Source organism: Danio rerio, chromosome 3 (assembly GCF_049306965.1).
Source record: "Danio rerio strain Tuebingen ecotype United States chromosome 3, GRCz12tu, whole genome shotgun sequence".
Classification (NCBI taxonomy): Eukaryota; Metazoa; Chordata; class Actinopteri; order Cypriniformes; family Danionidae; genus Danio; species Danio rerio.
Genome location: NC_133178.1, coordinates 3,525,834 through 3,545,000, shown reverse-complemented (window position 1 = coordinate 3,545,000; position 19,167 = coordinate 3,525,834). Strand labels below are relative to the sequence as shown.

The window sequence follows — 19,167 nt, the reverse complement described above, 5'->3', positions numbered from 1 at the left end:
CGAGTGTTATCCGGGCCGAGTGCGGCCCGCAGCTCGCTCGCGCACATGCGGTTGTGATGCGGCTGCAAAGCACTGGCCCGATTCCGGTCAACCATATCCTGGCCGCTTCTGGCAAGGACTCGGCTGATGGCAACCGATTAAGTTCTTATTTTATCTAGTAATCTGTTAGCTCCACGTTTAATGATAATTTGAGAAAATATTAATGGTACGATAGCAAAAAAAAAAAGAATATTTAGTGTGGATGGTCGCAATGTTTAGACGCAAACAAAACAATGTTATTTATAAATAGATTATACATGTCATCTAGAGAAAAACTATGTAAAATTCGCTTATTTTTGAGATAGCACGCTCCTGTGCTGACTGTTTTTTTTTAAAGCAGAAGTTGGTTTCATAATAAACACATGCGTTACTAAATTCCTGATCCAAACTCCAATCCAGACGGTGGCGGTAATGCTCCAAAAAGCTGGTTGTCAACCACCATGGCACGAAGATCACAAGAAGAAAAGGGTTGGTTTTTCAAACATTTCACGTGGAGTCCGGTCAGAAAGGTAAGCTTTTTACTGCTTGTGTTCTGTATAATTAGCGAATTTAGAGCTTAAAACATTTCCACGGTGTTTGGTTGTAACAGCGTTTAGTAATTTAAAACAGTTTGATACGAAATGTAACTTGCTTTAAGAAACACGACTGGAGCTAATGTATGCTAACGCTAACAGTTACAAACACGTCTGAAAGTTCCTTTTCCTTTTACACAATGTTAGATTATAACGTGTGTAGTAACTGAAAACTATTTTAATTATTTTAAAGAAACATGCAACGAATTTGTGTGTATGCTAACTGCGTTAAAGAAAGTTTCTGTAGACGAATCCATTAACATGGCAAAACGTGTTTTTTTCCTGATTTAACATTATAAAGTACCGTGGATGTTGAAAAAATCATTGTACAGGCGTATACTTCTCCAACAGTATTAATTCTGTGATTATGTGTAAATAAAAACGAATCGTTTTGGATTAATAAAATATTATTGTTTATCTTGTTTATGCAGTTAGTCACGAAAATGACTCGACTGTTTACTATTCTCTTTAAATTATCCGAGAGAAATATATTACTATGCACTTTAATTCATATGTGTTAGCCTATGTGAATCAATTATATCTTTTGTTCAAGCTGTAATGGTCAGTTAATGTAAAACTGAACGTCTTAAAGCAGATTTTGATGTTTTTTTTTTTGTTTTTTATGTTATTGACAGTGATAAATTCTGATTTAAATGAATGGGTAACAATATTTGTTGGTTAAGTCTTATTGTTCTTGTTTAACAAAGGTTAGTGACATCATTTTGCAGCACATCACGACCAAAGAAGTCAATGGCACACTCTTTTGAACGTGAATAGGCATGTTATAGTTGTGTGCTAAAAGTCCATTATAAGCTGTAAACTGCTGATACATTTTCAACATAGATTGAGCTTTTCAGACATTACATTACTAATTGCTTCACAAACAGCTGAAATTGTTTATTTTTATTGGCTATCATCATCAAACATTTTTCACAATGGTAGGTTAATCTTCATGGGTACAGAATAATGCATGTGCTTGACCATCTTACAAATCTATGTCTCAGATTCATAAGGCTGTCACTCTGCATGAATCTCCGAATAAATCTTGTGCAACCTTCTGTGTACTGATTATTTACACTATAGGTATTATATGCATTAATTAACTTTGATAGTATTTCAGGGTTTGAACTTTTCTTTACGGGAGGTTAACAACAATGTGATGTTTTATTATAGATGCATATGAGGAAGTTCGACTCAAACATCCACACGCAACTGTGATTTCTGACTAGTAGACAGATGAGGATGATGATCGCCTGTCATACATCTAAAGACAGAACAGGTTTGTTTGCAATTATTTTAAACACATACTGTCAACATTATGTCATTGATCTATTACAACCTGTGAGTTTTGCCCTGGCACTATACTAAAGTGATGTTTTGTTTTGTAAATGTATCTGATTAAGGGACAGTATAGACACATCTATACCGTGATGAAGAAAAATGACTTGGAACAAAGAGGCTGGATAAAAGGCAGGTATGAAGATTTCAGAAATCAATGCAGCACCACAAGTCACATCACCATCAATGACTATGGCAGAAATCTTAAGACCACCATCAAGATGCACAGATACTGTACATTCCAGTACACCAGGCGTGTCCAAACTACGGCCTGCGGGCCATCTGCGGCCCGCGAGGCTTTTTATAAATATCAATAGAATCTGGCCCGCTATACAAAAATGAACGTAATTCAATAAATAACCACCGGGTGTCGCTATTACATGCATTCAATTAAGCAGCAGTTCTTGTTATGATCTATCTATCTATCTATCTATCTATCTATCTATCTATCTATCTATCTATCTATCTATCTATCTATCTATCTATCTATCTATCTGTCTGTCTGTCTGTCTGTCTGTCTGTCTGTCTGTCTGTCTATCTACACACAGTTGAAGTCTGAATTATTAGCCCCTCATTGATTTATTTCTTCTTTTTTAAATATTTCCCAAATGATGTTTAACAGAGCAAGAACATTTTTACAGTATGTCTGATAATATTTTTTCTTTTGGAGAAAGACTTATGTTTTATTTCGGCTAGAATAAAAAGCGGTTTAATTTTTTTTATGAACCATTTTAAGGTCAAAATTATTAGCCCCTTAAGTCTTCAGAACAAACCATTGTTATAAAATAACTTGCCTAATTACTTTAACTTGACTAGTTAACTTGATTAACCTAGTTAAGCCTTTAAATATCACTTTAAGCTGTATAGAAGTGTCTTAAAAATATCTAGTCAAATATTATTTACTGTCATCATGGCAAAGATAAAATAAATCAGTTATTAGAAATGAGTTTCTAAAACTAATATGTTTAGAAATGTGTGGAAAAAATGTTTAACTCTCCGTTAAACAGAAATTGGGGAAAAAATAAACGGTGGCTAATAATTTAGGGGGGCTAACAATTCTGACTTCAACTGTATATATATATCATGTCATATATATATATCATGTATATATATATCATGTCATATCAGACATATATATATGTCTGTGTGATGTATGTAAAATTTGGCCCGCGACAACGTTTGTTTTTTTGCATCTGGCCCTCGGCCCAAAAAGTTTGGACACTCCTGCAGTACACCTATGAACATTTACAGTCTTTGTTCTAGTGCAGTTTGAGATCAAGACAGAACTTATTGCATCTCGTGATGTCTTTGTAAGACATCACTAAATTTGTTAAGGTTTAATGCAGCTAGAAAGTAAAGATCAACTAGAGAATATCAGCAGTGTCTAACCCACTGTTGTATTTACAGAAGTTTTATGAGAATCAGCTACAGGTTGATTTATACTAATCTGTTATTTTTTTTTTTTAGCACGACTGACTGAAGTTTTAAAATCATGCAACGTCATAAAGCAGCAGCTGGGCCTGATTCTCACAAAACCAAAACAGACGTGATGAAATTCCAGATGTAAACACATTTGACCTTCCTTTGGCCAATTGGATTTGGAAAAGCTTGAAAATCAACTAAAGGAGCAGCCCGAACAAATGAAGAAACTGGTAAGTTCAAGCTCTTGCTAATTTCAAAGTGTTTTAAGTTTATTTGTTTATTTTATAGTTTTTTTTTTTGCTTCGTAGGTAGCCTACTTTTTTCCTAATTTTTTCTTTTTTTTTACATTAGTACTTGTTCACTACTAATTATCTGTTTATCTTTTAATCACAGATGGAGTGAGGACAAATGTCCATACCACGCCACTGATAAAGAAGTGGAAAAATGCATTACAAGGTAGCTACAACTTGCCCCTGACAGGGATGGAGGAAGAAAGAAGAGAAAGCTAATGTGTCAAATGTCTACATCACTATTTTGTTTTATTTTTTAAACAACATTTTAAGTGTATTAGGATGTTCCCTGATACTTGAACAATTTGTTTCTTTCATTTGCATTTATATATATATATATATATATATGTATATGTATATATATATATATGTGTGTGTATATATGTATGGTATGTATGTATGTATGTGTGTGCGCCAAATTGTAAAGAAACATCTTGATACATTTTTAATAAACGTAATACAAATAAAATTATAAATATAAAATTGCACAAGACGTGTAAATATATGAAATTTATAATCATCTCACTCATGTCTTGCTGTTTGTGCAATTGATTTTGTTCTGCAATTATTTATATATATATATATATATATATATATATATATATATATATATATATATATATATATTTGTTTGTTTATTATTATTTTAATGTTTTATTAAAAAATGTTTCAAGATGTTTCTTCAGAATTCTGCAGTACTTTTTACAAGTTTGACTTGTATATTTTACGGATTGTCATTGGTATTTTTAAGATGTTTCTCGCTATATCTTAAATTGGTTTCTATATTTAGGTTTATATAAAATTTAGCTGTTTTTTACAAATTTTTAATTCAAGTCTATTGGGAAAACAGGGTTGTTTTAAAAACATCTGTTTGTGTGTAATTTTTAGATTTTTTGTTTAAATCTTTCTGTGTGTCTTTATTGTGTTGTTTTATTGTTGTTTTTATATTGATATTCTTGTGCACTACAAAATTATTTATAAAATTTTAGTACTATTATTTTTTCATGCAATCAATAAACGTTTACCATTTATTTATTTTGTCATTTGTCTTGATTATTTTCGTTACAGAATATGTATGCAGTTTGCACTTTATTCAAAGGTTAAACGCAGTGCTTACACTTTGTGTTTACATTATAGCCTGTGTTTGCTGTTATATAAATTCAAATGGTTGTAATACCATATATCAAGTACCAATGTAATACCAAAAGGTTTTATAAGGTGTATAAATACGGAGTCGCGCCAGCTCCGGGCCGCAGCGCACATTACCCTCGCGCCGATTCCGGCGCGGATGCGCAGCGTCGGCTCGCTTACGGCCGCCGCATCTGGCCCGCTTGATTCGGGCCGGAATCGGGCAGTGAGTCCACAGGCATCCGGCCCGAGTCCGGCAGCCGAAGTTGGGCCGAGGGGTTAGTCTCCGGCAGGCGACAATCTAGCCGGAACTGGCCCGAGTATATTTTGCTATCTGGGGTGTGTGTGTGTGTGTGTGTGTGCGCGCGTGCGTGCGTGTGTGTATTTGAAAAAAGGTGATTCATTTAGATCAACTGTGGTGATCAACTCTTTTTCTATTCAGTGTATCTGCATAAAACACAATAAATTACAAGTAGATATAAATGACAGAGTAAAAATAAAAGATTAAAAAGCAGCAATAATATTAATAATATCTTTATATTCTAATATTCAATAAATAATCTAATCTTGTGTTGTGACTAATATTGCAGTTACACACATTGCGATATCGATGCTCAAGTGATATATTGTTCAGCTATCATGGAAATACACACTGTCTAAAAATAGTTCATACAGCAGACTTCCGGGGGGAAAATAATCTTTAGGTTAGCTGGATTTATAGGCTAGTTTCTAGCAGCAGGTGGCGCTCTAGGCTAGTTTTTTTTTAACCTGGGGAATTAGAGTCTAATATAGAGGAACGATCATGATCAGTCATTTTCTACACACACAGACACACAAAAACTTGAATATAATTTGCTTTAAAGGAACTTTTATAAGGGCTTTTAACACAGTTGTGTGCCAGCAGTGTGTGAATATATGCAGTCTCTAAAGGTAAACATGAATTCATTGTATTTTCATAATGAGACTTGATAAACAAACAGTCTGCAGAAACACTTTGCTTGACATTCTCTCTTTGTACATGTCATCAGATTCATTTCTCTAGATATATATTATTATTTCTTATACATTAATTTATTATTTCAAATGACTAAAATGTCAGTAAAAGTCTCTTTGTTGTAGAGCTGAATTTTCAACATCAGAAGTGGACAGAGCAGAGATCAACATCCCCTAATACAACCTCCCATAATGATACAGAAACTGAAGATCATTACCAGATATTATTTACAGCGTATCAGACAGATTCATACCTGCAGTTGTGTAAACACACACACAGTTACCTGCAGGGTTGGGGATGTTTTCCTCTAGGTTGATGAGGGCAGTGCAGGGCTCGGTGTTACCCAGCTCAATCCAGTTACTGTGACTGTAGAAATCCTGTCATTTACACACACATTAGTTCAGAGCTGATGTTCAGATCGTCCATGTGCACATTTTGTAAATACTTTATTTAAGATTTTTCACATTTTAAAGAACAAACCCAGACCATGACAGATAATAATGATAAATAGACATACATCTATATGTTATGTCATCTATTATAGACTTTTGTATTATACTTATATATGAGCAATATCAGTTATATATATGAGCAATATCACACGAGTGGCAGTGTGCTATGGCTGTATATCAGCACTTGTGCGTTGTATATCAGCACGAGGCCGTAGCGCCCCACCAGTGCTGATATACAGCCGTAGCACACTGCTACGACTGTGATTTTGCGTTTATACAACAGTTCGACGCAGGCCCAGATTGGCTAATCGGGAGGACCAGGAGAATTCCCGGTGGGCCAGTCCGTTTTTTGGGCGCGAGGGCCGGTATCCCTAGCTCCAGAATCTGTTGCTCTCAGCAGTCACACTTTTTAAATGTATTTATTTATTTACTTGACCACAGTCTTTTTATTCATTATTTTTCCGCAGTTCTGCTCTTTTTATCCATCATTGAGGCACCAATCAATGAACAGCTGTTCTGGTTCAGTGGATAGCATGTTAGTTAACGACATAGTAGACCCGGGCTCGATCCTTGTCTGAGTAATTTATTTTTTTCATTTTTATTGTTAAGACATATAATACTGTTAGGGTTGTTGAACATTTGAAGTTATAAAGCAGCTGTTTTCTCAAAAAAAGACGTGATAGTGTCATTAGAAACTGATTAGGAAATGACCTTATTTTAATATTGTCAGTCGTGAACTGAGGTGGGCCGGTCTGAGGCTTAAAACTCCAGGGCTGAAAAGGGGTCCCACTCCGGCCCTGGTTCGACGGCACAATCTTGTACATAAAAAAGAAAATCAAACACAGAGAGTCTAAAACCCTTTTGTGTTAGGAACTACTTTCTTCCGCCATTCATTCACATCTGCAGCTGACGTCAGGACAGCAGAAGCCGTTACTAATTCACCAATGTCACTTTAGAGCTAGTGTTTGAATGATTCTCTATAGCGTAATGTGAAGCGGCGCTTCTAATGTGTGACCCTCTTAAGGTGATGACAAAACAGCAAATTTTGCTCATATTTTAAGATTATAAGGCTGAACGCGACATGAAATGCTATCCAGAGATTACCCACCAGACTGCTGTTGTGTTTGCGATACGGAGGGACGAGGCTGAATCCAGCTTCTTATTCGCAGCTTCTTATTGACTCTATCCGGTCCACCTTAAAACCACGAGACTTCCGTTTTTCAGCTTTTTAATTTGTGTTTAAGAGAACACACTGAGCAAGGGCTTATTATGCGGTTCTGGCATAATCCTTCTTGTGGATAGACAACGTCAACCGTCTTTGGCCATCGAGGAGCTCTCAGAAATTGTAAATATTTTAAAATAGGCACTATTCTTACAAATAAACTGCAAAGTTGCAATCTAAACAACCACATTCACGATTAAAAAAAGCCTCAAAGTACATTTTGTTGTGTAACAGCAGTAATATTTGTCAAACTGTAGTGTCTGCTTGTTGCTGGCTGTATGTGCGCGGAGTAATACACAAAGGGTAAAGAGGCTGTACGGATGCTGATATTACTTAAATATATCACAGTTATCAGCCAATCAGATTCGAGATCCAGACAGAACTGTTGTATAAATTTATATATTTAATATTTATAATATACTTTAAAGCTGCTTAGACACCATTTACATTGTTAAAGCACTATATAAAAGCATGAATATACAGTACATATAATAAACAAACACACATATTAAAGTCAAATAAACAGTGATTTATCTTTTCTAATGTCTCTGCACTCTCAGAATTAAATGTGCGCGAACTGTCAGTGGGGTGGTTCCTTTTCAAAAGGTACACATTTGTACCTAAAAGGTCCATATTAATACCTTAAGCGTACATACTAGTACCTAAATAGTACAAAAGTGTTCCTCTTAAAATGTTTAGGTACTAATATATACTTTTGAGGTACCAAAATGGACCCTTTAAGAACAAATGTTTACCTTCTGAAAAGGTACCACCCTAGTGAACGCTCATGTACCTTTATTTCTGACACTTTCTCATCAAATCTTCTGACCAATCAAATGCTCTCTAGTGTCTGACATGCCCCGCCCCCTTCTTCTCATTTGCTTTTCATTTGATGCGTTTGAGCTCAACCACTCTCACTGGCAGAGCTGTGATAAAAGCAACACACTATTGGCTGTTTTTAAAGGGGAGGAGCTACTCTATGCCCCGCCCGCTCTTCATGTCTAATAAAAGCATGCACATTTCAAAGCACTAACGGGATCTTTAAGTGTTCCTCCACTCACCTGTAGAGTGTGCATGATCTCCCCGAGAGTCTTTCGTGCATCTTCAAACTTCTGCTGATTCAGCAGCTCTGTGATCTTCTCCATTCCCTTGATGATCAGGTTTTTCCCGTCCAGAAAGCTCTCGCTGTGGAAGTGATACTTTGCGACGAGCAGATATTTGACGTCTATGTTCACATTATGGCTGATGATCATCTTTATACCCGCTTCAAAGTTGCTTTTAAAGGCGTCTTTTTTGCAGGCCATCGCGAGCGTCTTTGGGTTCAGTTGTTTCGGCTGCATAAACACACACACACACACACACACACACACACACACACACACACACACACACACACACACACACACACACACACACAAGCAAAATGTTTGATCAGTGAATGTCAGGATTCTGCCACTTCGGTCTTGTTGATTGTTTTGCTGGCAGAGTCCAGACTCTAGTCCTGTCTTGTCTAGTATGTTGTACTCGGCTCGAGTTTTCGCAGGTTGAGCACTCGCATCGTCTGTCTTCGTCTTTGTATGAGAGCCAACTTTCATAGCTTCGTCAGCATGTCATACGTAGTTTATTCGAATCATGTCCTGCCCAGCCAAGTTTGTTCTTTGTGAATGTTTTCCCCCTCAGGGTTGCTTTTGTTGCCTTTTTGCTTTATTTTATAATTAATGAACCCATCTAACTTGCTGCACTTGAGTCCTCGCTCCTTTTTCCACCCTACAGCTGTGACAGTAATTTTTTAATTAAATTTAAAGCCGCCGGTCCGTTTTTTGGCCACGAGGGCCGGTGTCCCTAGCTGCTTGCACTCTCAGCAGTCGCACTTTTTTCATTTATTTATTTATTTGACCACAACCTCACTCTTTTTATTCATTATTTTACCTTCGCTCTTTATATTTATTTTCTCACAGCCTCGTGAGCAAAATGCAGCCTGCAGGTACTTGACGTTATTTCTTTAACCCAACCCTGCTGAAAAATCCAGCTTAAACCAGCCTAGGCTGGTTGGCTGGTTTTAGCTGGTCGACCAGGCTGGTTTTAGAGGGGTTTTGGCCACTTCCAGGCTGGTTTCCAGCCATTTCCAGCCTGGTCTTAGCTGGTCAGGCTGGAAAATGACCAGCCAAATCCAGCTAAAACCAGCTTGACCAGCCTGGTTTAAGCTGGATATAGCTGGTTTTGGCTGGACTCCCAGCTTGGCTAGGCTGGTCAAGCTGGTTTTAGCTGGTCATCTCCCAGCCTGACCAGCTAAGACCAGGCTGGAAATGGCTGGAAACCAGCCTGGAAGTGGCCAAAACCCCTCTAAAACCAGCCTGGTTGACCAGCTAAAACCAGCCAACCAGCTTAGGCAGGTTTAAGCTGGATTTTTTAGCAGGGAATGGTTGAGTTAAACATATTTGGTGCTTTGTTGGGTTATTTTTAACGTTTATTAAATTATTTAATAAAAACTCAACCAGTTGGGTTAAATATTTGGTGCTTTGTTGGGTAATTTTTAACCTTTATTTGGTTATTTATTTAATAACTCAACCAGTTGGGTCAAAAATTTTGAATTTCAACTGTCAACTGATTTAACTGACTCAGAACAGCTGCATATATACATTCTAAAAAATGTTGAGTTATTTCTTTAACCCGGTTGAGTTAAACATGCTTGGTGCTTTGTTGGGTTATTTTTTGTCATGTTCACCAGTGATCCTTCCTGACAGATCGCTGGTGAACTACAAATGTCATGTTTAGGAACTACAAGTCCTATCAGGCCATGCCAAACACCAGCTGCTCATCAAGGCTGATGAGACACAGCTGAGACTTGTGATGACTGATCATTCAGACTATTTATACACCACACATACACCAGTTTAGTGAGGAGTCTCTGATGTTGATGTACGTACGTTGCATGTCCTAGCTTCTTGTTGTTTTGCCTGTTTCTTGACTTAAGCCTTATTTATTGTTTGATTCCTGTTTGCCATCTATTTTGACCTCATGCCAGTTTTTTGACTACATTTTTGGATTGTCCTTTTTGTATCAGCCACTTCTGTTTGTCCCTGTTTTGCTTAAATATAATCTTATTTTATCTGCACTTGGATCTTCGTCTCTGTTCCTTGCTTTGATCCCCTCACGTGACAATTTTTAACATTTATTATATTATTTAATAACCACTCAACTAGTTTTGTTAAATATTTGATGCTTTATTGGGTAATTATTAACCTTTATTTTGTTATTTATTTAATTACTAATTTAATAAAAAAATTTGAATTTCAACAGTCAACTAATTTAACTGAAACAGAACAGCTGCGTTAATATGCGTACAAATGTTGTTTTTGCGTTGTAAAGTTTATTTGAGCTCTAACATAATAATATTGTTGGTAATTTTTTTTTTTAATCAAATTACCTCTGTCGTGTTTTTTCTATTCGTTTCACCAGCACTCTTAATTATTGATGACACAAATGTGCGCTTCATAGCCGATAAAACGCTTTCTCTACCTCCTGTGTTCATCTCTACAGTTTTTTTGGGAGAAAATGATACACATATTTGGGATATTCGGCTAGTCATTCTGGCCTTTAGGACCCAGCGGAGACATTCATTAATGTATTCAGCCATAATTCAAAAATAATAGTAGTACTTCTATAGTAATACCAGAATGGAAAAAAAAATAACATTTAATCAAAATAACCCATAGTTGGAAAGGTGCTATGATGACCTATAGTTGGGTTAATTGTTGGGGTATTTAAAAAAATATAAACAAAATAAATATAAAAATATTTTATCATTTTATATAAAAATTTTTTTTTTTTTATAAAAAAATACCAACAACATTATTGTTTTAGAGCTTAAATAAATTTACAGAGCTAAAACAATATTTGTACTCCTAATTAATGCAGCTGTTTTGTGTCAGTTAAATCAGTTGACTGTTGAAATTCAAAATTTTAACCCAACTGGTTGAGTTATAAAATAAATAACCAAATAAAGGTTAAAAATAACCCAACAAAGCATCAAATATGTTTAACTCAACGTTTTTTTAGAGTGTATATATATATATATATATATATATATATATATATATATATATATATAACTCAACGTTTTTTTAGAGTGTGTGTGTGTATATATGTATATATATATATATATATATATTTTTTTTTTTTTTATATATATATATATATATATATAAACTGACTTCAACAAACCCCAACTGCTCTGTTAAAATAGTTGTTAAAATGGTTTTAAAAAATTTAAAAACTGCTTTCATTCTAGCCGAAATAAAACAAATAAGACTTTCTCTAGAAGAAAAAATATTATCAGACATACTGTGAACATTTCCTGAATCTGTTAAACATAATTTGGGAAATATTTAAAACAGAAAAAAATTCAAAGGGGGCTAATAATTCTGATTTCAACTGTATATATTATTTATTTATTTATTTATTTATTTATTTATTTATTTATTCATTTATTCATTTATTCATTCATTCATTTTTATGCTTTGCATTTTAGTATGTGCCATTCATTTTCTATATATGGTACCCATTTGGGGGCAAGAGATAAAGACTTTTGACATTGATAATAGTTTTAACGTGTAATAGTTTACACGGCTAAATTGTCTGGGTTGGTGTTGTATATTACACTAAAGAAATAATAAACTTAATTCTCTAAATAGTATTTCTTATTCATTTTATTATTATTTCAAACTCCTAAAATGTCACTTAAAGTCACTTTGTTAAACTGTAGAGTTGAATCAACACCAAAAGTCAACACAGCAGAGATCAACATCCCATAATGCAATTCACCACCACAAATAACACTATTAACAAACAGATTATAATGTTTGTACAGTGCATACATTCTCACCGATTCAAAGCTTTCATCAATGTTCTTGCAGATGTTGGCGGTGGCGCGCAGGATGGCCATGCTCGTGATGTCCTGATGGTTTTTAGAGTTTGGTTTTTGCTTTACATCAAAGCTGTGAGCCCCGATCAGGAGAGCCAGCAGGAGGAACGCTCGGCTCATTCTCAGACGATTATCAAGATCTGCAGGTCTCCTACAGTGCGCTGGGTCATTTATACCGAGTCGTTTTAATTCATATGAGGTACATTTGCAATGCCATCTTAAAATATGGGCATTTGCATAGATGTGGCGCCATAATTGCTCAAGGGAGTATCTACGATATGCAGACCTCTTCATTTTATCAGCTCATTTTCTCCATGGAGGACGTGTGATGAAATGAAAAGCGCCGTCTCTGATGCAGAAGCTCTAGAATCATCTCTGGTTATGGTTTCCGTCAGAGCAGAGAGATGTTTTCTTTTTTAAATCTTATAGTTTGCATGGTAACACTTTATTTTTCTGTGTAACTGATATGTGCTTCTCTAGTAGGAACCAACAACACAATCTCACGGCAATTCGTAACTTTTTCATTTAGTGGCTAATTCGTATGAATTCGTACGATCTAATTCTTACAATTTAGTACGATTTGCTTATCCCCCAATGACGGTTGGGGTTAGGGGTGGGGTCAGGTGCCACGCCTCCTTTTTAAAATCGTGCCATTTCGTACGACTGAAATCTTACGAATTCGTACGAATTAGCCACTAAACTGGCAAAACGTAAAATACTTACGTTTTCTCGTGAGATCAGGCAATGGCCATTAACCAGCAGCGCATTCGAGCTCTTAAGTGGCTGTTTAAAATACTTTGAATGTTTTATACTTTGTTACAGACATACAGTGTCATCCTGCAACTGTTCTGCAGCATATGAAATGTCCCAAACGCTATTTTTAACTGTTCAAAATGGACAGAAATGTTGTTTTTACTCTCTGATAGTCAAAACATGTAAAAAAAAAATTTAAATTCTATGTTAAACATGCATTAAAAAACAGTCAGGAAAAAGTGTTTTATGTCATTTGGGACCACAAGTCCACATGTATGGACATCATTTTTCTCTAAAAGTACATCATATCAAATGATGATACCTAGATTTTTATTCTAATTAGGTTGCAATAATCCCAAATAGCAAAGAGAAATAAAAAATGCATGTAACAAAAACACCTTGGGCCTTGCGCCCACTGAAGCTAAACAGGGCTGCGCTGGTCATACCTGGATGGGAGACCACATGGGAACGCTAGATTGCTGCCAGAAGTGGTGTTAGTGAGGCCAGCAGGGGGCGCTCAACCTGCGGTCTGTGTGAGTCCTAATGCCCCAGTATAGTGACGTGGACTCTATACTGCATCAGTCTTTTGGATGAGGCGTTAAACTGAGGTCCTGACTCTCTGTGGTCGTTAAAAAATCCCAGGATGTCCTTCAAAAAAAGAGTAGGGTTTAACCCTGGCATCCTAGTCAAATCTGCACTCTGGCCTCTGTCCATCATGGCCTCCTAATCATACCCATATCATAATCGGCTTCATCATGCTGTCTCCTCTACACCAATCAGCTAGTGTGGTGTGCGGTCTGGTGCTATATGGCTGCCGTCATGTCATCCAGGTGGATGCTGCACACTGGTGGTGGATGAGGAGTCCCCCCCCCCCCCATTGTGTAAAGCGCTTTGAGTACCCAGATAAGTGATATATTATTGTAAGGAACTATTATTAAGAGGTTAAAGACCATGCATGGGCTCTATTTTGATGATACATGAGCAAAGTGCAAAACGCAGGGCGCAAACCCTTTTAAGGGCGTGTCAGAATCCACTTTTGCTAATTTAAGGATGGAAAAATCCGCTTTGCGGAGTGGCACATGGTCTAAAAGGGTTGAGCTTATTTTCTTAATGAGTTGTAGGTGTGTTTTGAGAGTAAACCAATCAGAGTCTCATCTCCCATTCCCTTTAGGAGTCAGTTGCGTCGCGCCATGGTGCATTTGCTATTTACATAATGGACTTTGTAAGTGGAAAAACTGAACATTTCACTAGCAAGAAAACAGTTAAACAGAGCATCTGCTGCGCGAGAATGAGAGATGAGCCTCCTCATTCTTTACCTTCACTCTTGTGGATAAACAAACCTTGTACGCACAGACATCAATTAGCCTATAAATAGTTTATTTCATTTGTTAAGCACAAATATTCGTTTCAAAACTATTTCTAAATTCAGTTCTAATTTCCAGCAAACGAATAAATGAACAATAATAACAAAGTGTGCTCAAAAACCTGAGTTATATCCTAAAACACATGCTGTGCCTGAAACCTGACAGGTGGGCAAATCTAAGCTTGTTTTTAATAAAACAAATATAAATCTGCATATAATAAATAATACTGCTAATAATAATGACATTATACAAAAGCAAATTGTCACGAATAAACTGAAAAAGCCCCCGAGATGAAGAAGGCATGAAAGTATGCACAACTAACGTGCTCTGCGCTGGACTATAAACAAGCTTTGATCTGGTCTATTGAACAGACTATTTTTGTTCCTCAAAATAACAACGCCCCAACAATACACCTCAACACGCCTCCCTTTTAACAAACCCAGGCTCATTCTAAAAACGTAGTCCCGCGGACGTTTCTAGAGACCGCGGAATAGGTCCCGGGAGGTACGTACGGCTGCAGTTTTTGTTTTTGCGAATCCGCGTGTCAGGAAATATGGAGACCCAAGCGCAAGGGAGAAGATTAAAGGAATTTATTAAACAGAACCAGTAAACAGTCACTCAAAAATATAGAAACACAGGCAGTCTGAAAAAGACCCTCCTCTGGGCGGTGGTGGACTGATCAAACGAAAGAGATCCTCTTGGTATAACAGTAGTAAAGTAAGGACAGACCTCAGGGAGCCAAGCAGATGAGACCTCACTCAAGCGTGGACTGTGGGCAGAGCAGAGGTGAGCCAGAGCACAGAAAACAGGATCAAACGTGGTGAAATAGACAATACAAGACATGACGAGGCGTGGTGCAAAGTGCGAAACTATCTTGAACAGGGAACCGGTAACTCACGCAGCACTTGAACACAGAATCAATTAACAAGCACAGAACGAGGGAGAAGGGGAGACTAAATAGCTACAATAATCAGGGAGAACAGGTGAGAGGGATGGGGACGGGGAAACAAGCGAATTGATAACAGGTGAAACTGCATACAAATGACAATACACAAGAGGGAGACAGAGAAGTCACAAAAAAACCCCGACACCGCGAGAGTCCGCTGTGTGCGCTTTTTCACATCTCAAACGCCTCTCGCGAGTGCAGTTCCCGCCCGCGATATTCTTGCGTGAACCCACCAGAGGCCGCTGTCCGACTGACTGGATGATTGACTGCGTGACCGGCCAATCGGCTGACCCGCCCTCCTCCTTCCCTGAACCCAACCAATTTTACAGATTGACCCGCCCGCCTGCTCGCTTCCCTAAACCCGAGCAACAGTTTACAAAAGCCGTCCAAAAAAAGAAAAGGCCTGATTTTTTTTTTACCGCGTTTTTGAATTTCACCACATTCTCACCCTGTTATGAAACTCGTTCACTTTATTTTTTGGGATTCTGTTTTTGTCTTGCCTGATTTCTGGAACTGCTCTTCCCCAGACTGGAAGCCAATCATCGTGGTCAACTCCTCTCTGCTTCTCAAGTCTGCTGACGTACTCGATGAACTGAGTGGACAACGGGTTGCAGCGGGAAAGCCCTCCACACGGAGGTAAGCGGTCGGCTGGCAAGCGCGAAAGGGAACAGCGTCACACCACCCCGTAGCGTTCGCTTGAAAAAAATAAATGCAGCCATACGTACCTCCCGGGATGTATTCTGCTGTCTCCACAAACGTCTGCGGGACTACGTTTTCAGAATGAGCTTGGGTTGCTTTTTCGACCAGAAGGCCTATGGGCGCACATATGAGCGCGAATGCATTTGCTATTTAAACAGCACAGCGCAAAATGTCAAAACAACTCTTGCGCCAAGCTGAAACTAGCAAACAACAATTGCGTCGATCCTTGCGCCACATTGCGCCAGGTGTATGATAGCGCCCCGTGACTCCTTGTGTCTGAACAGCTACGCTGTGTCATGCTGCATCACGCCACAGTCCCAATCCCCCCCCCCCAAACACTGTAAACCTAGGGGAAACACTGAATACTATAGACCTTTTTCATAGCTGCTGCATGGAGGGCGCCATAGCGAGCAGCGTCTTCCGGTAGAATGCTAAAAACTTCCGTTTACAGCGTGTACAACTGGTTATTTGCGCTCCGAAAATGGGTTTCAATGACGTTTTTAATGGATAACAGAGCGTTTTTGTGACACACAACTTAAAAATGTGTCTGTTAAAGCCGTTATAATCTGTCACATGTGTTTCAAGCGCGTCAGAAATACGAGAAAAACGCTCTCCTAGTTCACGTGTCTGCCGTCAGAAATACAGTGTGTGTGTGTGTGTGTGTGCGTTCCGGGCCTGTCAGCTGTTAGCTCAGCGGCTCTTTAACACACACACACACACACAGAGAGAGAGAGAGAGCAAACCAGAGTACTGGCATGAAACTTAACAGGTATGAAAGTCGTGCAATTTACAAAAATGAGCAATAAAAGTCTGTTATTGATCCTCTGCTGGCTGATTTGCTGTTCATTCTAATCGCGAGCCGTTTGTGTTTTATTTTGTGTGTTGTTTTCACCACGGTTTGTGTTTTTCTGTCATTTCGAAATGACACTAGCCTATATTTCCACTTTGTCACAGTTATTAAATCAGTGTGTCAGTGGCACAGTACAGGCTGCGTGTGTGTGTCAAACATTTTGGTGAACTACATTTGTTTGGGCTGGTTATATATTTGAAATAAAGAGAAAATGTTGACTTTAGCGATGACGAGGCTTCATTTAAACTGCAGAAGATGCCGTCTGACAACGAGGGGAAAACGCCTCACAGCAGCTGTTTTCCATCCTATTAGATGGCATTTCTTTAATGATCAGTCCAGGAGATGCTGCTGATGAACAACAGTATTAGTTCAAAGAGGATAAAAGCAGGTAAAATAGATTAAAACTATTGTTTCAAAGCTGTCCAAATGTGACTGTTTACACGCATCAGCTGCCGACCAGAAGTTCTTCGCATTCTCCTTGCGCATACACGCAAAGCATCATGGGTAATTTTGCGTTCCAAGAAAAAGGTCTATAGTATTTGACTGTAGTGCAACTTGTTGAGTTTAAATTCATCAGTGTCATGACCTCTTTCAGCCTCTCCTTACTTTCTAACGTAGTGGCTCTTGTGCCACTTCATAAAAAAATTGTCTCTCCACGTACAACCAAAATGAGCAGTATTGAAATACACAAGTGTAGTAGGCCCAGTAAAGCAGCTACAACTCTGCACAGTTGAAAAAACATGGCAGATTACCTCGGATATATAGGATATATGTCATATGGCATATTATATACATCATTTTTGATAAATTTTGAAATGTGTGTAGCATGTACATGACATATTTCATTCTTCCGCGTACCACTAGAAGGAAGCCCACGTACCACTAATGGTACACGTACCACAGTTTGAGAACCACTGGTCTAACGGATTCTGTTGATTGTGTTGTTTGAATGGCAAATTAGACTGGTAAGTACACACACCTGAGTTGATGAGCTCTGTGGGTTTTGCATGTGTGTGTGTGTGTGTGTGTGTGCGCGCGCGTGTGTGTGTGTGTGTGTGTGTGTGTGTGTGTGTGTGTGTGTGTACACAGGTAAATTCCTTGAATGACTTTGAAGACCTTTAGTCTGACCAGACAGTTTTGACGCTTTTTTTAAAACATGATATACACAATGTCAAAGTCCAAACATTAGCCAAAAAAAGTCAAACTGTTCAACAAACCGAACAGCTTCAGGACATCATGAAAACAAGAATCAGATTATCATCCTACAACATGAGACAAATAACATTTTTCTAACACATTTCAAGTAATGGATTAGTAAATTAGAATAAAAGCAGATTTAATTTTATTTTAAAGCCATTATAAGGTCAATATTATTAGCCCCTTTTAGCAATATTTGTTTTGGATAGTCTACTGCAGGGGTTCCCAAACTTTTCAGCCCGCGACCCCCAAAATAACAATGTCAGTGACTCGCGACCCCCATTTTTCAAGGTGGTTACACTGTAAATATATAAACCTAGACACAACTATAGGCATGTATAAACATGAGCACACATAAATGCAACAGTCTATTAACCGTATATATTTTTTATATTCATTTATTAATTTATAATATAAAACGTAAAGGCTGATGACTGATTTTTATTTGTTTATAATAGATAATAATAATATAATAATAATTTAGTTTTTGTTTATTTGTATGTTGTTGTTTATTTAACACAACTATTATCTTCTGTGGGTTATGAGTAAAATATGGTCATTCAAATAGTTTAATAAAACTTATTTGAGTTTTGGAAATCACCAAGCGACCCCTTGTCATTGTTACGCGAGCCCCCAGGGGGTCCCGACCCCCACTTTGAGAACCACTGGTCTACAGAACAAACCACTGTTATACAATAACTTGCCTAATTACTCTATCTTTACGCTAATTAACCCAGTGAAGCCTTTAAATGTCACTTTAAGCTGAATACTAGTATCTAAATAAATATTTAGTATTATAAATATTGGTCGCACTTTATATTAAGTGACCTTAACTAATATGTACTTACACAGAAATTAATAGTTTGTTACAATGTACTTATTGTGTAAATACATGTATTTACTGTGTACTTATGCTTGATTAAATACCCACATGTATTTACATCTGTAATTAACTTCTGTAATTACATTTGTAAATA

At 37.4% G+C, this 19,167-nt stretch overlaps 1 protein-coding gene and 1 long non-coding RNA gene across 5 annotated transcripts in view; one reads left to right on the top strand and one right to left on the bottom strand.

The window, feature by feature from the left end:
* The window catches only part of LOC103910192 (von Willebrand factor A domain-containing protein 7), a 33,682-nt gene extending 21,132 nt beyond the window's left edge, over positions 1-12,550 (bottom strand). Inside the window, exons 1-3 of one of the 4 annotated variants that reach the window (XM_073943928.1) lie at positions 12,343-12,550; positions 8,519-8,791; positions 6,067-6,160 (exon numbers count right to left, since the gene is read on the bottom strand). In XM_073943928.1, the coding sequence (XP_073800029.1) occupies positions 6,067-6,160; positions 8,519-8,791; positions 12,343-12,501 (526 nt within the window). In that variant the 5' untranslated portion in view covers positions 12,502-12,550. Of the gene's footprint in view, positions 1-6,066; positions 6,161-8,518; positions 9,092-10,384; positions 10,791-10,884; positions 11,204-12,342 lie in introns of those variants that run through there. The other 3 variants (XM_073943927.1, XM_073943926.1, XM_073943925.1) reach the window with 3 other exon arrangements.
* Positions 494-4,692, top strand: LOC137490362 (uncharacterized). The gene is made up of 5 exons (XR_011009786.2): positions 494-548; positions 1,785-1,890; positions 2,015-2,085; positions 3,417-3,601; positions 3,765-4,692. It is a non-coding gene; the product is annotated as an uncharacterized lncRNA (long non-coding RNA).
* Positions 12,551-19,167: the final 6,617 nt, after the last annotated feature.